Source organism: Bos grunniens, chromosome 14 (assembly GCF_055505025.1).
Source record: "Bos grunniens cultivar Pamir isolate PY7600 chromosome 14, Bosgru_T2T1.0, whole genome shotgun sequence".
NCBI lineage: Eukaryota > Metazoa > Chordata > Mammalia > Artiodactyla > Bovidae > Bos > Bos grunniens.
In genome coordinates, this window is record NC_141178.1 from 82,044,176 (window position 1) to 82,059,948 (window position 15,773).

The 15,773-nt window shown below is 62.3% G+C and overlaps 1 protein-coding gene across 12 annotated transcripts in view; it reads right to left on the minus strand.

Moving 5' to 3' along the window:
- Positions 1-11,601: 11,601 nt before the first annotated feature.
- Positions 11,602-15,773, minus strand: part of TSNARE1 (t-SNARE domain containing 1) — a 117,062-nt gene continuing 112,890 nt past the window's right edge. For all 12 annotated transcript variants that reach the window (XR_015140388.1, XR_015140387.1, XR_015140385.1 and 9 more), the window contains one exon: positions 11,602-11,724. Coding sequence is in view for 2 of the 12 variants with exons in the window: in XM_086335619.1 (XP_086191745.1) it covers positions 11,632-11,724 (93 nt within the window). In the remaining 10 variants the exon portion in view is untranslated. The remainder of the gene's footprint in view (positions 11,725-15,773) is intronic.

Genomic DNA, 15,773 nt, shown 5'->3' on the forward strand with positions numbered 1-15,773 from the left:
CATACCCAGGATGCTGCTGGAGTCTGCAATGCCCCATTGGTTTGTCTCTGCCTCCCCCGCCCGGGGACCAGCGTCAGAAGCCTGAGGTGCCGTGACGGATGGTGCTGGCCAAGGCAGGAAGCAAACGATGCTCCCTCCAGCCGAGGGCTCGTGGTGCCGGGTGTGGGGTGGGGGGGCCTTGGGAGGTGTGGACGGTGCTGCAGGCACCAGAGGGGCACTGCCAGCTGAGAGGCCGTGGGCTCTGCCTCTGCCCAGGCTCTCACTCTCCCAAGCTGTGTGGTCCCAGGAAAGTGTCCTAACCTCTCTGGGCCACTAACTGTCACTGGCTTGGGGTGAGGATCAGTGTAAAAACTGGGCATCCTGTGTACACATTACCATGGCCCAGGAAAGCATCACATGGCACCTTGTGCCATTAGCACAGGCTCCCCACAGGCCGGGTTCGTTGATCCAGAACTTTCTATGCTTGTGCTTATCTATCTCAGCTTCAGGCAGCCCCAAGGTGGGAGCTTGGCTCTGCTTTACCCGGGTTCCTGGGTACAGGTAGCTGGTGTCCTGGACTCAGGCCCGGACCCCACATGTCTGAGCCTTGCTTTCCCCAGGCAGGGCCGCGGAAGCTGAGCCGCAGACACAGCACGCAGCCGGCTCCACCAGCAACCACCTGAGCAGAGCCGCCCCGCCTGGACACTGCCTGTTCTCCCGGGAGCTGGGGGCGGCCCTGCCTCCAGGGGCTCCTGGTCACAAGCGCCCAGCGGCTGGCTTGGGGCACACGGCAGAGCCCCCGGAAATGCGGGCTCCTCCTCCTTCTCCCCTTGGCCTCTGCCCTGCGCTTCTTCCCGTGAGAGGCTGCAAGTCACACACCTTCCCGGAACCTCTCAGGGACACTGGGCAGCAGGCCAGGAGCACGGCAGCTGCCCGGCCCAAAGAGAGAGGAGGGAGGCTCCAGGCCTTGGGGGACCGGGCGCTGCTCGTGGTCACCCAGCTGCAGAGTGGGAGACCTGAGTGAATCCACACCTCCCACCGATGAAGGAGCCCCAGGAGCGACTCTGGAAGCGGCCAGACTGCTCCTTCATGTCTCCAGCCTGGCCCCTGCCTCCTTCCCAGGAGCCTTATTTTGCAGCGTGACCAGACCGCCCCATTATTTAATAAAACTGTCAGAACCACTGATTTGTGCAAGGCACATGGCTCTCTCCTTCTCCCGCTCCTTTCTTTCCAGATTCAATAAACCCTGAAATTGTTCCAAGAAGACGGAGAGTGATGGGAAGTATCAACAACACGTGAGAAAATGGGGCCGTGCAAGCAGGATGCCCTTTGCCTGCAACACCCACCTGGACCAGGTAAAGCACCCCCACCCCAGAAAAGGTCAGGCAGCTGCTCAGGGCAGGGAAAGCAGGCTTGGGCAAGGGCTGGAGCTCACAGGAAGCCCCACCAACCCTCCTACCCCCCACAAGGGGCGGGAGGAGCTGCGTGGGGTGGGCACAATCTGGGGAGACTTCCTGGAAGAGGAGACACCAAGACCACATCTTGAAGCATGAGCAGGAGTTCCCCCTTGGAAAAGGGTGCAAGGGGATTGCACCCCAGTGGAACATTGAGAGGGCAGGGCTGTGTGCAGCAGGGCAGGGCTATGAGAGGGCACTGGGGTGACAGAGTGTGCGGCATCTGGGCCAGAACCTGTCCGGGGCCTGCTGCCAAGATGAGGTCCTCCATGTCCATCTTGGGGTCGCTCATGGGCCACAGGAATCTCAGGAGGGAAGCTGCCCTTAGCCACAGGCACTGGGACCAGGGAAGGGTCAGCGCCTCAGCCCACGAAGGGGGAGACAGGACGGGGAGCCCTGGTGCCTCCTCACCCAGAGGGCAGAGCCCCCACCCGCAGGCTGTCCCGCTGCTGCGCACCCAGGCCCAGCGGGCGTCTCGTGGGTCCTGCCCCACAGTAGCTCCCGGCCTGCTGTGGCTCAAAAGGGTGATTGCCCGGCTACCCAGCACCCCAACCTGTAATCACAAGGGCCTGCATGGTGAAGGCAGGAGCCAGGGTGACGGCGAGCAGAGACAGACTGATGCTACAAAGGCCCAGGGGTGCAGGCCGCCGGCGCTGGAAGATGCAAGCAAACGTCCCAGAGCCTCTGAGGACCCAGCCCTGCCAGCGCCCGGACGCCAGACCCTTAACACCCACTCGCTCAGGAATCAGGGCTTCCTGACCCCCAGAGCCATAACAAACGAACAGACATTGTCTCTAGTCACCAAGCTGGGGATTTGTGACAGCAGAAACAAGAAAACTAGCACCATGGCTTTGCTCCTAACTTCACTCCTCGACTCTGTTTCTTCCTGAAGGTCTCATCACAGACTCCAGCTGCGGGGCCGGGGCGGGTCCCCTGCCCTGACACGGGGGCCCAGGGGCGAGGATGCCGAGCTGCCACCCCGAGGGGCTGCAGCCCCGCCAAGGCCTCCCCCGCCGCGGCATTGCTGGCAATGACTAGGGACTTCCTGCTGAACGTTAAAGATATTTTACACTGGAGATTTAATACGGAACATTAAGAACCATTGAGATCACTCATATCAATTGAAGATATAATAATTGAACCCCATAAAGATCGCTGAGAAGCTGGTGGAGCTGTAGGGAGAGACAGGAAGAGAGATGAATGGGCCCCCGTTCCTCTCCCCGCACCCCCCACCCCACCAGAGGTGCTCATTAGAGATGCTCGTGGGGCCTCCGTCAGCGGCACAGGCCTCAGCCGGGAGAGGGGCCCAGGGCTCTAGTCTCAGAGGGGCCTGGGCAGATCCAGAAAGTCCTGTGCATCTCACGAAATTCTCGATCATATATTCGGCTAAGAGGTGGAGCAAAGGCACCGAGGAGGTTAGAAATCCGATCTTGTGTGCCCCAGGACCCTGCATCCCATCTCCGTGCTGTGCTCTGGGCCGCAATCACGGACGCAGAGTGAGCCCTGATCTTTGTCCCACTCCGACCGTGACCATGGTCACGCTGACCCCTTGTTTCTCTCCCAGGCGGGTCTCGATCCCAGAGTTGGAGACCTGCCCTGACCCCCGCCCCATTCATGCACTCAGCCCCTCCCTGCATGCTGGCTCTGCTTGTCTCTAGAAGGTTCCATGCCCTTGGGGAGGTTGGTCGGGGGAGACAGCTGGGGAACAGCCACGGTCAGCCAAGTGACCCGAGACGTCTCAGCAGGGGGCAGTGACCCGCCTCGCCCCCGACTTCCTGTCCCCAGCTCTGACCCCAGGGGCCTCCAGTCTTTCCGTCTCTGGGAGTGAGGTCCTCAGACAAGCCAAGCCCGGCTCCTGGGTCTCTCCTCGCTGACCCTCTGTGTGGGTCCCCCTTCTGATCTGAAATATGCCAAGGCCAAGGTCACAGAGACCAAGCGCTGGGGCTGAGCTGGGACCCTCCACCACGAGGGGCCCCACTCCTGCATGTCGCCCTCACCTAGCTCAGAAGAGCTGACCAGGAGGAGAGAGGGGTACAAGTCAGCCTGGCTTTGAAGCCCTTGTCTGCTCCTTCGCTGTGTGACACAGGGAAGGCCGCGTGACCCCTCTGATCCTGGCCTGCCCACCGGCAGTGGGATCATGGTGCCACCAGACTGCTGGGTGTGAGCTGACCCTCAGCAAGTCCCTGGAACACACAGCCCTCTGACGTGGAATCTCCCAGGTCCCTGGGGCCCGGGTGTGAGTCCAGGAGTGGAAATGGTGCTGGGTGAACAGCTGGTGCCCCAGCTACCCAGCCTGAAACAAGTCCTGCCAGGCTCATAAATCTGCCCCATTCCCCTCAAGCTGACACCCAGCCCAGCCGTCTGCATGATCCAATATGTTTCGTTTACAAGCTAGTCTATTACCCGATTCATAACCGATCTGTCACCCTGAGGAATCAATGCGTTCTCAGGGGCGCCACATACATAACACCTGGTGTGGAATTGAATCCAGGCTCCCTGGCATCTCACTGCACTGTGCGTGCCCCTCGGGAGCCATCGCCACCCCCACCCCCACCCCCAGCCTGGGGCGAAAGCGCAGAGAAGGGGCCTCCCGGGCCCAGCTCACAGGAACGAAGTGTGATCTTAGGAGGACTTCCACGGTCCTAAGCGAGCTGGGTCACTCCCATCCCTGGGGGGCCTTCCTTGCATTCTCTTTTGATCCCCACTGAGCAGGCCTCTGGGCCCCCTCTGCCAGTCTCCCAGGCCTGGGGTCTCATACCTACCCCCGTGAAGGGCACTCACTCTGGCCCAGGGCCACATTCATCAGGTACATTCCTCGAAGCGCCAACGTCAGCTGCTCAACACTTTTAGAGAAAGGTATTATCTTCCCATTTTACAGAGAAGGATGCTACGGTTGAGAATGACTTTCCCAGGCTGGCGTGTGAGAGCTGGCTCTGAGCCCATGCCAGGACCCCCAGCCAGGCCCCGACCACCCGCACTGAGATGACACTGACCCTCTTCCCCAGGGGGTCAGCAGGCAGAGGGCTGAGCGAGGGTGGGCCCCCACCAAAGTGAGACTGAGCTTTTCACTGGGGTTTGTGTGCGATGGGGGTGCCGTCTCCCTCAGGGCAGCCTATCTAGGGAGAGAGACCCCGGTGGCTGGGCACAAGCCTGCCCCACGCCCAGCTGTGGCCCTGCCGCTCTGGCCCACGTATCCGGCTGATTGCCCAGCCCAGGGGCTCCGCCACCCCGGCTGGTGGCAGCTCCAGCGAGGTCCGCGGCGGCAGGCTGGGCACCCTCTGCACCCGACCTTTCTGGAAGCCTGTGCGGCTGACCTCCCAGGGCCGAGCTCAGCGTGGCTTGCTCCTCCCCACCCCACCTTCTCGCTTCTCTGTTACTGATTCTCCTTTTCACAGACGTGGCTCCCTGATGGAAACGGCGTCCCGCCTTCTGCAAGGATTCACATATCCCCAAAAGAGCAGCAAGTCCCCATCGTGTGAGAATTTCTCCACAGAGGCGGTGCAGAATGGGGCTGTCGGGCTGGGTTTCCACAGCGACCTGATCTATAGGCACCTACCTCCATTCCCAGGGTGGCCAAACAAACCGGCTCGAGGCCTGGGAGCCGTCCATCTCCCCAGCGCCAGGATGGCAGAGGCGGAGGGCACGCTGGGGCCGGAGGCCAGATCTGGACCCCCAGCCTTAGCTCTGTGTCTGTCACAGGCAGGGGACTAGGCCCCGCTGCACGCGCAGGTGAGGGTCGGACAGCATCCGTCACCCGTGAAAGGCCACGCAGACACCCCTCATCCACACCACACATCACAGGTAAGAGACAGGCCTGGACAGGGAGGGAGTTAGGTACTCCGGGCTCCAGTCGGGCAGGCTGGGCCTGAGCCGGGACGCCCCAGCGCCAGGCTCTGAGGATGGACACACAGCCACACGCACACACACCCAGAGGCTGCTGGCATGTTCAAGGGGGTGGCCAAGGGGTCACGGAGCTTCCCAGGTGGCCCAGCAGTAAAGACCCCACCGCCAATGCGGGTTTGATCCCTGGGTCAGGAAGATCCCCTGGAGAAGGAAATGGTAACCCCCTGCAGTATTCTTGCCTGGAGAAGCCCATGGACAGAGGAGCCTGGAGGGCTACAGTCTACAGGGTCACAAAGAGTCTGACATGACTGCGTGACTAAGCATGGGGTGACAGCCTCTCAGGCCCTGCTGGCCTTACCAGCATGTCACCACCTGGCTGCCTGGGCACCTGGGGAAGCTCCCTCCAGAGAGGGCAGGGTGCAGGTGTTCAGGCTCAGTCAACCAGCACAGAGTGCATGAGGGGCTCTGGGGAGGCTCCCCCTGCCCCAGCAGCCCGCCTGGCAGGCCTCCGGGGAAGCAGAGGCAGGCGTCCCCAGGTGGGCGGTGGCCCAGTGGGAGAAGATCCAACCCCTGCTCCAGCACTGCCCGGGGTGGGGACACTGGGCAAGTTCACAGCCCACGTGGTCCCTCTGAGCTTCAATGTCTCTCCTGGCAAGCCGGGTGGGGTGCCCACCTGCACCCCAAGTTGGCCCCAGGACAGACCCGAGTGGATGGTCCCCTTGGAGCCTGTGACTGTGCATCAGGACTAGAAAGGAGGAGGCCGGGGACAGTGGGGGAGGAGAGGTGGGGAGAGAGGGTGCCTCTCACAGGTGGGGAAACTGAGGCCCAGAGGGGAACAGAGGTTTGTTCAGGGGCACCCAGCAGGAGCAAAGCCATTGAAGATGGAGGGAGGGGGCGGGAGCACCTTCCGGCTCCCAGGCGCCCCATCCTGAGCTCCCATCCTGGCGATGACAGGAGAAGCCTTTTGTGGGACCTTCCGGGCCCAGCCTGGGCAGTCTGAAAGGGACAGAAGCCTGCAGGGCCAGAGCCCTGGGGGCTGGCAGCGCCCAGCACAGCCTCTGCCCGGAGCCATCCACTATCCTTCCACAGCTAAGGAGGAGGATTGCGAGGACAATTAGTCTCAGAATTACCGGTGGAGGAGAACGTTAAGGGGGAAATAAATTAAAAAGAAATCCATTCGAGCTGTAATTGTAATACAGTGTATCATAGTCAATTGAATCACAAATACAAGCTGGTCCCTTGTCAATTGATTTCAGCAAGTAAACAATTTGGGTATTTAAATTGGAAATTCACCGCGAAGGGAGTGGGATTTGGTTCAAGGAGAACTAAAACTTCAGCTCGAAGTTGGCTCTGGGTCTCCAGCGCTGATTGGCCTGGCGACTCTGCACTGGAGGGAGGGGACACGTTCCTGCCCTGCCTGCCACTTGGGGGTCACCTCCTCAGGACACTGTCCTAGCCCCCAGCCAGAGCACATGGCCACCTGCTCTGGGCCACCTTTGCTCCTAGGTACTTCCGCCTCTGCCCGTGCTTCCCGCAGCAAGCTGGGGCTTCTCTGTCACATGGATGAATCTCCCTCCACACTAGGGGCTTCCAGTGGGCAGGGGTGCTGGTTTACTTCCTGAGCCAAGCCCAGGTGAGAGGGCAGTGCTTGGACCATGCAGCTGTCGAGAGAATAAGTGGGTGAGTAATGGCTGAGGGGATGGATGGGTGAAAGAATGGATGGACAGATGGACAGGCAGGTAGATGGGTGGGTGGATGGATAGGTGGATGGGTGGGTGGATAGATGGATAGGTAGGCGGATGGGTGAGGGGATGGATGGATGGATAGATGGATAGGTAGGTGGATGGGTGAGGGGATGGATGGATGGATGGATGGATAGATGGATAGGTAGGTGGATGGGTGGGTGGGTGTGTGGATAGACGGATGGATGGATGGATGAATAGAAGGATAGGTAGGTGGATGGTGGATGGGTGCATAGATGGGTAGGTAGGTGCATGGATGGATGGGGTGGCTGAATGGATAGGTGGATGGGTGGGTGGATGGATGGATGGATAGATAGATAGGTAAATGGATAGGTAGGTAGATAGATAGGTATGTAGGTGGATAGATGGGTAGGTAGGTGGATGGATGGATGGATAGATGGATGGGTAGGTGGATGGGTGAGTGGATGGATGGATGGGTAGGTAGATGGATAGGTGGATGGATGGGTGGATGGTGGATGGGTGCATAGATAGGTAGATAGGTGGATGGATGGATGGATGGGGTGGCTGGATGGATAGGTGGATGGGTATGTAGGTGGATGGATGGATGGATAGATGGATGGGTAGGTGGATGGGTGAGTGGATGGATGGATGGGTGGGTAGATGGATAGATAGGTGGATGCGTGTGTGGATGAATGGATGGGTGGGTGGATGGATGGGTGGATGGATGGGTGGATGGATAGGTAGATGGATGGGTGAGTGGATGGATGGATGGGTGGGTAGATGGATAGGTAGGTGATGGGTGGATGGATAGGTAGGTGGATGGATGGGTGGATGGATGGATAGGTGGATGGGTGGGTGGATGGATAGGTAGATGGATAGGTAGGTAGATGGATGGGTGGGTGGGTGGGTAGGTGGGTGCAGAGTGGCTAGAGAGATGCGTGAACAGCTTAGCAAGACTGCTGGATGTTTCTAAGCTAATCAAGACAAGTGCCTTTCGTATTCCAGAGCCTTTCTTACTTCCAACCAAGAAACTGTTTTCAGAGCAAAGCAATGCCTGTTGCCTAGAGGATTTACAGGTATCCCCGTCGACTGAAGCAGCTGGCCTTGAGCACAATGAACAGCCCCTGGACGACCCCTCCAGGAACAGCGCCCATAAGGAGGGGTGCACTCCTGCAGGGCAGGGCATCTGCAGGAGCCTGTGGAGGTCACGCCTCTCCAAGTTACCTCCCCCATGGGGTCACACTGTGTCCACCCCAGGGCCTGCCTGAGCTGGCACCAAGGAGGACTCTTCACCTGGCGGTCTCAGCACCGGCTCTGCTGCAGTGAGGCTGACAGGGCCACCTGTCCAGGGCCACGGAGTTAACAGGCTGAGAGGACATGGGAGCCGTGGCCGAGGGCAGGCGATCTGAGGGTGGGGGCAGGGCAGAGAGGACGGAGCCGAGGTCCCAGAGCAGCGTGTGTTCCCATGGCGTCCACGGCAGGCAGGCCCTCCTCACTCTGACGAAGAGTGAAGTCACGGCACAGCAAGCGAAGAAGGAAGTGAAGGGGGACGGGGGCAGGGTGTACTTTCCAGAGACGGCCACGTTGCAGTTCTTCCCAAGAGGTGATGTCTCCCTCCCTGCCCGTGAACCTGGCGGGCTCAGCCTTGCTCACTGCAGTCCCAGTGATGCTGTGTGACTTCGGAGATGAGGTCTCAGACTAGGATGCTGTTTCTGCCGGGCTCTCCCTCTGGGGCTGCTCCCTGGGACCAGCGGCCAGCCACACGGAAGCCCGGACCACAGGGAGAGGCCACATGCTGGCTTGAGGCCGGCGACCCAAGCTCAGATGCCAGTCGACAGCCAGCACTGACCGGCAGGCCTGCAGCTGAGTGAACCCGTGGGTGATTCCAAACCAGGACCAGAGACGAGCTGTCCCTGCAGGGCCCCGGCCTAACCGGAGGGTCAGTGGTGCTGTCAGGGGCTATTTTGTTCCACGGTCATGACAGCTACTACATACACTAGCTGAGTCTCCCGCTCTGCTGTCTATTTAATGAGTCCCCTCCTGGTTTTCTACTCTGCCCGCCCCGTCCGCGTATCACTCGGGCTGCCTTAGAGGAGGCTGTGCTTCCTACTGAGTCCATAAACCACAGGACTTGGCAATGGCTTCACGACAGTGCTAGAAAACATCTGAGAGCAACGGTGCCTGGTGGACATCCCCTTAGGGAGAAGAAGGCACTCTTTCTTTTTGTCCTGTTTTGTTTGGTTGTGTTTGGTTGTCTGCCTGAGTTGTGTCCTGTGAAGTGGAGGAGTTGCTGAGATTGTATGTGGCTGACAGTGTACACACAGAGTGGAAGGACCCCTTGGATGCAGCCCCCCACCCAAGGCTGGCTCAGCGAGGGGCTCTTACAGGTTTGTGGCTCAGGGTCCAAGGGGCCCTGAAGTGCTGGGTCCGGATCCTGGGCAGAGGGTCCCCGCAACAGGGTCCTCTCAGGCTTCTGCAGCAAGCAGGGAGCAGGCAGGGCACGGCCAGCACAGGGTGGAGCCTGAGCCCCGGCCTTGTGCAGGCCTGGCTCCCGTCACCCTCCCGCTGGAGACTCTAACAGTCCCATTCTACAGACAGGAAACCGAGGCTCAGGGGAGGCAGCCATGAGTGCCCCTGGGCTGTGATCAACGTTGAACAAATACCTCTCTTACACCAACTCGGTGCCGAAGCCAGGTTCTTCCCAGCGCCCACACGCTCCCCAGAAGGAAAGTTCAATGCAGCCAGCCTCTAGCTTCCCGTGACTCGTGTCTGGCCTGGAGACGTGAGACTGATTCCAAATCTGGCTCTGCTGCCGCGTACTGTGGGACTTCAGGGAGCCTGGTCTCTCTCTGGGCCTTCCCAGGAGAGGAAGGGACAGAGTGGGGGTGCTCCCCGCATCCCGCTGGCTCCAGGAGGGCACAGTGGGTACCGCCGGTCATAGTGGCCCCGGCCCATTCTGTGCAGGCACCAGATGGGCACTGCTGGCCGGCTGCTCGCTGTCTGCACCCCGACAGCTGGCCTGGCTCTCGACCTCCCTGCTGCTCCAGACAGCAGGAGCCCAAGGTCACCCTGACGCGTCACTCTCCAGCAGGGAGGCTCGGAGTCCAGCCAGGTGGTGGCCACTGCTGCCACCAGCCCTGCCCTGGGCGCCTTCCTCCTGGCCCTGTGCTGCCCTCAGCCCGTCCATGCCAAGGCCTGGCCCCAGAACACCTGCTCCCCCAGGGTCAGCGAGTGGTGCTGGCGGGGTGGCAGGGGGTGCTGGGGTCCCGGCAGCCCCTCCCACACCCCCTCACCCCCAGACACTCCAGGGTCTGGTGGCCGAGAGTGAGCAGATGCAGAGTCTGTGCAGGCAAGCCAGGGTCCCCCGTGCTCAGGCGTCCAGGCGGGGCGCGGGGGACTGGCCAGCCATCTCCTGTCCCTCTGTCCCGATGCCCAGCCTTGCCCCACCCCAGGCTGCCCTGCCTCAAGAGCCTCCCCTCTGCAGCCCACCCCCGGCCTGGCCAGCAGAGCTGGGCTGTGCACTCACATGTGCCGCCCTCCTGGCTCCTGAAGGCCCAAGGCCTCGCACCTGCGGCCGGAGGTGTAAAATCCAATTTGCGGCCGACACCTCCTCCAGACACCCTGGGCCTGAGCAGCCAGCGGCCCCATGGCTGCAAAGTGAGGATGCAGCTGCCGCCCCCACCCAGGGGTCTGCCCACCACCTCGCCCCTCAAGCCTGTCTTGCCGCCGTGCCCACACTGCCGCAGGGTCGCATTTCCCAGGCCTTGGGGAAGAAAGTGTCAAGAAACGCAGAGCTTCGCAGGATCGTTCAACCTGAAGCTGTCTTTGGGGCAAAGCAGCCAGGGTCCGGAATGCTTCAGACCCTCTGCAGCAGAAGACGGACTGGGGGGTGGGGATGGGGGGCTGGAGAACGAGGGGCCGCTGAGCAGGAAGCAGCCTCCTGCAGACCCTTCTGGAATTCTGAGGCCATGGACTCTGCCTGTCCTGGGGCCTGGTGTGTGCAGCCCCCAGCCCACAAGGTCCTTAGCTCTATGGGGGCCTGGGAAGGGCAACGCTGAGTCCTGCAGAGAGGGGTTGGGGTCTGCCTGCACGCCCTCCCCACGGCGGGCGGGGGCATCTCCCGCCCTCTTCTACCTGCAGAGGCCATGCACTCCCAGTGGCCTCTCTGGCTCCAGCCCCTCCTGGGTAGGAATGCCTCCCCCACGCCTCACTCCTGCAGAAGAGGGGGACCCACGGACAACCTGGGCTGGGCTCTTCCCACCTGGGACCCTATTCTCCGTGCCCAGCACCTGGCCGTGTGCCCAGAAGCAGAAAAGCTGTGACATCACTTCGGGAGCTGGAGAGGCCACAGAGCTGCGTTGGGGGAACAGGGTGGTGGGCTGCCCACTGGTCCTTGGGGAGGACGGGGCCAGCCACGGCCAGGCTGGGCTCCCACGGTCGGTGGAGGCCCACCCCCATCTTGCATTTCCTGCCCACGCGGCCATCTCACTCACACACTCACACACTCACACACACCCCCGCCACCCCTCCCACCCAACACAGCCCAGGCTCCATCTCTGGGGTCCCAGAGCCAGAAGCTGCCTCCTGCTGACGGATGACAGATGGAGACCAGTGGTCCTGTAGCTGGCTATGATGGCAGTTTATTGGGCGGCTCAGCCAGGGGCCGGCACAGAGGCAGGGGGTCGGCATGTGGCAGGCAGGTGCAAAGCTCTGCGGGTCCATGCAGGCCAGGCGACAGCATCAGCCTGCAACACAAGAGGCTCCGTCAGCTCCTGGCGAGAGCCCGGCTCAGCTGCGGCAAGAGCAGTCAGGGAGGAGGCCCAGGAGCCAACGGCGGGCAAGGGATCCTGCTGGCTCCCAGGCCTGGGTGTCCCCAACACGCCAGCCTCCTTGGGGAGCCGAGGGCCTTCCCTTGGGCAGGGCTGTTGGAGCTGGGATCCCTGTCCCTGCGATCCTGGGGGCAAGACGCTGGGCAGTGAGTCACAAGGTGGCAAGGAGCGTGGGCCCTGGCGACCAGCCTCCATCTCGCAGGTGAGAAGGCAGAGGTCCCGGGAGGGGAGCCACCATGGCCGCAGTGCCGGCGTGGACCACCCCCGCCCTGGCCCAGGTCAGGCTTCCCCAAACCTCACTGACCTCCCTCCACCCCTGTCCAGCCTGTCCTCACCCGCGAGTCCAGCCTGGCTGCCCTGCTCTCTCCTGCCTCCAAAGCCACACGCCAGGAGCTGTCCTCGGCGCCTCCTGGCCCCCGGCCTCTCCCTTCCCGGAACGTCACAGCTGGCCGGCCCCTGCAGCCCCGAGGGCCCCGCTGACCGCCCATCCTCCTCCTCTCCTGCAGCGCCGCCCACATGTCCTCCTCGGAACCACAAGGACTGCGGCCACGCGCGTCTGCACAGGCTGGGGGCCCCCCGCACCATCCTGGAGCCACGAGCCAGCGGGTGAACGGCAGCTCCTCAAACGGCGCCTCTTAAGGAGGCCCCAGAGCACATGTTGAAAATCACAGCCCGCCGTGGCGGGCACAGGCCAGGCCCCTGAAAAGGCCCTGAGGAACGGGACCCCCGCCGGCCCGCGCACCCCTTGCACGTGGTCTCCAGGCGCGTGCCACCTCCCTCGCCTCCCCACAGCCCCTCTGCCTCAGCCAGGGCCCAGCAGCAAACCTGAGGACCACAAGGAACCGCCGCTGGCCTATGCTTCCCTCCCTGCTGGGCAAGCTTGCCCACCTTCCTCCCAGAGGGTATGCTGAGTGCCAGGAAGGGGAGGGCAGGGAGGAGAGCAGCAGTCGCTCCCCAATGCGCCCCCAGACACAGGCCTAAAAGGGTGACCGAGGCTCAGCCCACATGGGCACTCTTCAGAGCTGTGCCTGCCTCAGCCCCCACCAGAGAGCCCCCGGCACCTGCGTGCCTCCTCTGTGGCCTCTCCCGCCTTCCTGTCCCTGCACCCCACCTCCACACCTGTCACCTCCTCCCCAGGGTCCCTCCCAGGAGGCCCTCTCAATGCCAGCTTCACAGGAGACCCCATCCCGAGAGCCAGCTGCAGGCCTGGGCCTCTAAGCTCCATCTCCTGGTTAGTAAAATGGGGCTATAGTCAGCTGGCACCCCCAAGCTGGCTTAGCCCTTCCTGGAAGCCTGGGCACAGGCTCTGGCTGGCAGGATGGTGAAGACTCAGCACGCCCCTGCCGACCCCAGCCCCCAGGCCTGTGCAGACCCCATCTGGCCCTCTGCAGGTGCGTCTCCACCTGCATGAATGGACTCACGTGGGGCCCCCCGCACCCAGCACGCGGCCCCCACCCCAAGTGCCCCGCCTGCTGCCCCGTGCTCTGCAGGCGGAGCCTCAGCCACATGGTTCTGACGCGAGGCTATGGAGCAGACCTTTGGGTCTGAACAGATGGGACGCTGACGGGATCTGAAAGGTGCTGGGGACAGGCCACGGCCTGCAGGGCTGAGCCCCCGGCACTGGGATCTCCCCCGGGCTGGGGTCCACAGGGCCTCCAGGAGGGCACCCACAGGTCCATGGTGCGGAGACTGGCTCTCAGGGTGCTGGGGCTGGAGGGGGCCGTCTTTCCGGGCTTCGCACAACCCGCAGCCCTGCCCTGCCCCCATCTCTGCTGCACCCTTTTCCTGCCCCGGCCAAACTCCTCAGTCCCCATCTCCTCAGGGTGGCGTCACCTTGGGGGCCACAGGGGCTTCACACACCCCCATCCCATCAAGATGGTGCCCGGCTCCAAACACCCCCGGGGTCTCAGGGACCCTTGATTGATTTAGACCCATAACCTGCACTGACCACGTTCCCCACCTCACCATCAACTTCATGTAGCAGACACACTGTGCCTGCCCCGTGCTTTCTCATCTCTTAAGAGCAGGGTCAGGGCCGGGTCTACAGCCAGGATCAGGTTCAGAGTCAGGTCCATCACATGACCAGAGCAGGACCAGGGTCAGGGCTCAGGGTGTGACCAGGGTCAAGGCTCTGAGTGTGACCAGGCTCAGGGCTCAGGGTGTGACCAGGGTCAGGGCTCAGGGCGGGACCAGGGTCAGGGCTCAGGGTGTGACCAGGGTCAGGCCTCAGAGCGTGACCAGGGTCAGGGCTCAGGGTGGGACCAGGGTCAGGGCTCAGGGCGTGACCAGGGTCAGGCCTCAGAGTGTGACCAGGGTCAGGGCTCAGGGTGGGACCAGGGTCAGGGCTCTGAGTGTGACCAGGCTCAGGGCTCAGAGTGGGAGCAGGCTGCCCTAGGGTCCGTCTGGAGCACCGTCCTTTGACTGTCTGGGGCTCAGATCACCGTGAGCTCCCTGGGCTATGGGGTGATGGTGAGAGGCCTTCTCAAGGTGCAGGCACCACAGGGACTGGGCTTGGCTCCCATCCCTCAGGTCACTGTCAATGTCCCTCAGACAAGTCATTTCTCATCCACTCACCACTCTGCCAGGGATGCGCCCACCCCCTTGGTGGTGGGCAACTTCAGCTGCCATGGGGACCCAGGCCCAGACCCCTGGGCATCCTCCTCCACTGCTGGGCCTGATGCCAGTCTCGTGTGCCTGCTGGCCGACTGACAGGCCAACTGACAGCACAGTGACCATTGCCCCCTGGACTGAGGCTACATGTGGGTTAGCCCTGCCCTGGCAGGGAGAGCTCGGGGGCTGGGCAGGAGAGCGCCCAGCGCAGATACAGTCTGCTGGTCCTCCCTAGTGACCCTGTCTGAATAGCTTATTAGAAATTAATATTTAATTCTCTTCTGTGGGTTTAGCTTAATTATTCAATTTATTATTGCAATCACTGAGAAGCACCCAGAAGCAAAACTGCTAGCTTTGAGCAGGGACACAGTCAGGGGGCGGGGTGGGGCGTCTTGCGAAACGCAGCTGACCCTCAGAATGCTTGCTTCGCAGACTTTGGCCCAGGGGCTCCCCCTGGCCCCCTGAAGTCCTCGTTCTGCAGTGAAGCCCTCTCTCCTCTGTCAGGCCTGGCGGCTCCCTTCCAAGTGCCTGCCCTGCAAGTGGGGCCTGGAGCCCTCCTCTCAGGGGGTCCCCAAGGGCAGGACCCCACCGGCCGCCTCCTGCGTGGCTCTGGAGAAGCAAGGGAAGGAAAGTGGCCAGGCCCTCACCCGCCCTGCTGGGCTGATTGACGGGGCTCCTGCAGGAGCGCCCATGACCGCGCAGCCCTATGTCGGGGCGGGGACTATCCCCCCTCACAGGTCTGATACCAAAGCTGCATGGAGCTGGGGACCTGCCCTCTGCCCCAGGTGGAGATGGCAGGTGGGACCCAAACCCAGGGCTATGCCACCGCACAGACACGCTTTCGCCCAACCCTTGGCCTCAGGCAATGTGTCCTCCTGCCGCCTGGTGAGTGGGGTCATCACAGTGGACACAGGACTGGATGGCTCAGTGGCCTGACCCTGAGGTCAAGGTGGGCATGGGGGATGAGGGTGGTGCCGAGCTTCGCCTTCCTCCTGCTCAGAGGGCCCCCGGCTGGCATCATCAGGTACCCCCACTCCCATCCTGATGTTGCTGAGGGCCTAGGGCCCTGGCACAGCCTGGGATTCTGTGTGTCCAGTGGTCACTCCAGGGACAGTGTGACCCCTGGACAGGTGCGGCCCCAGAGCCCGGAGTCACAGAACCAAATCTGAGGCCAGTGCCAGCTGGGGAAGGGAGGGGGTAGGGGAGAAGGGGACGGTGAGGGCAGGGGCTTGCCCCAGGGACACGGAGGGCCATGGCCGCTTCCCCAGGAGCTGGGCACACAGGCCTCAAGCGCCCCTACCCCCCATGATGGGAACAAAGGCCTGGGGCTGGGGTCTGAGCAAGGTTCCCAGCCT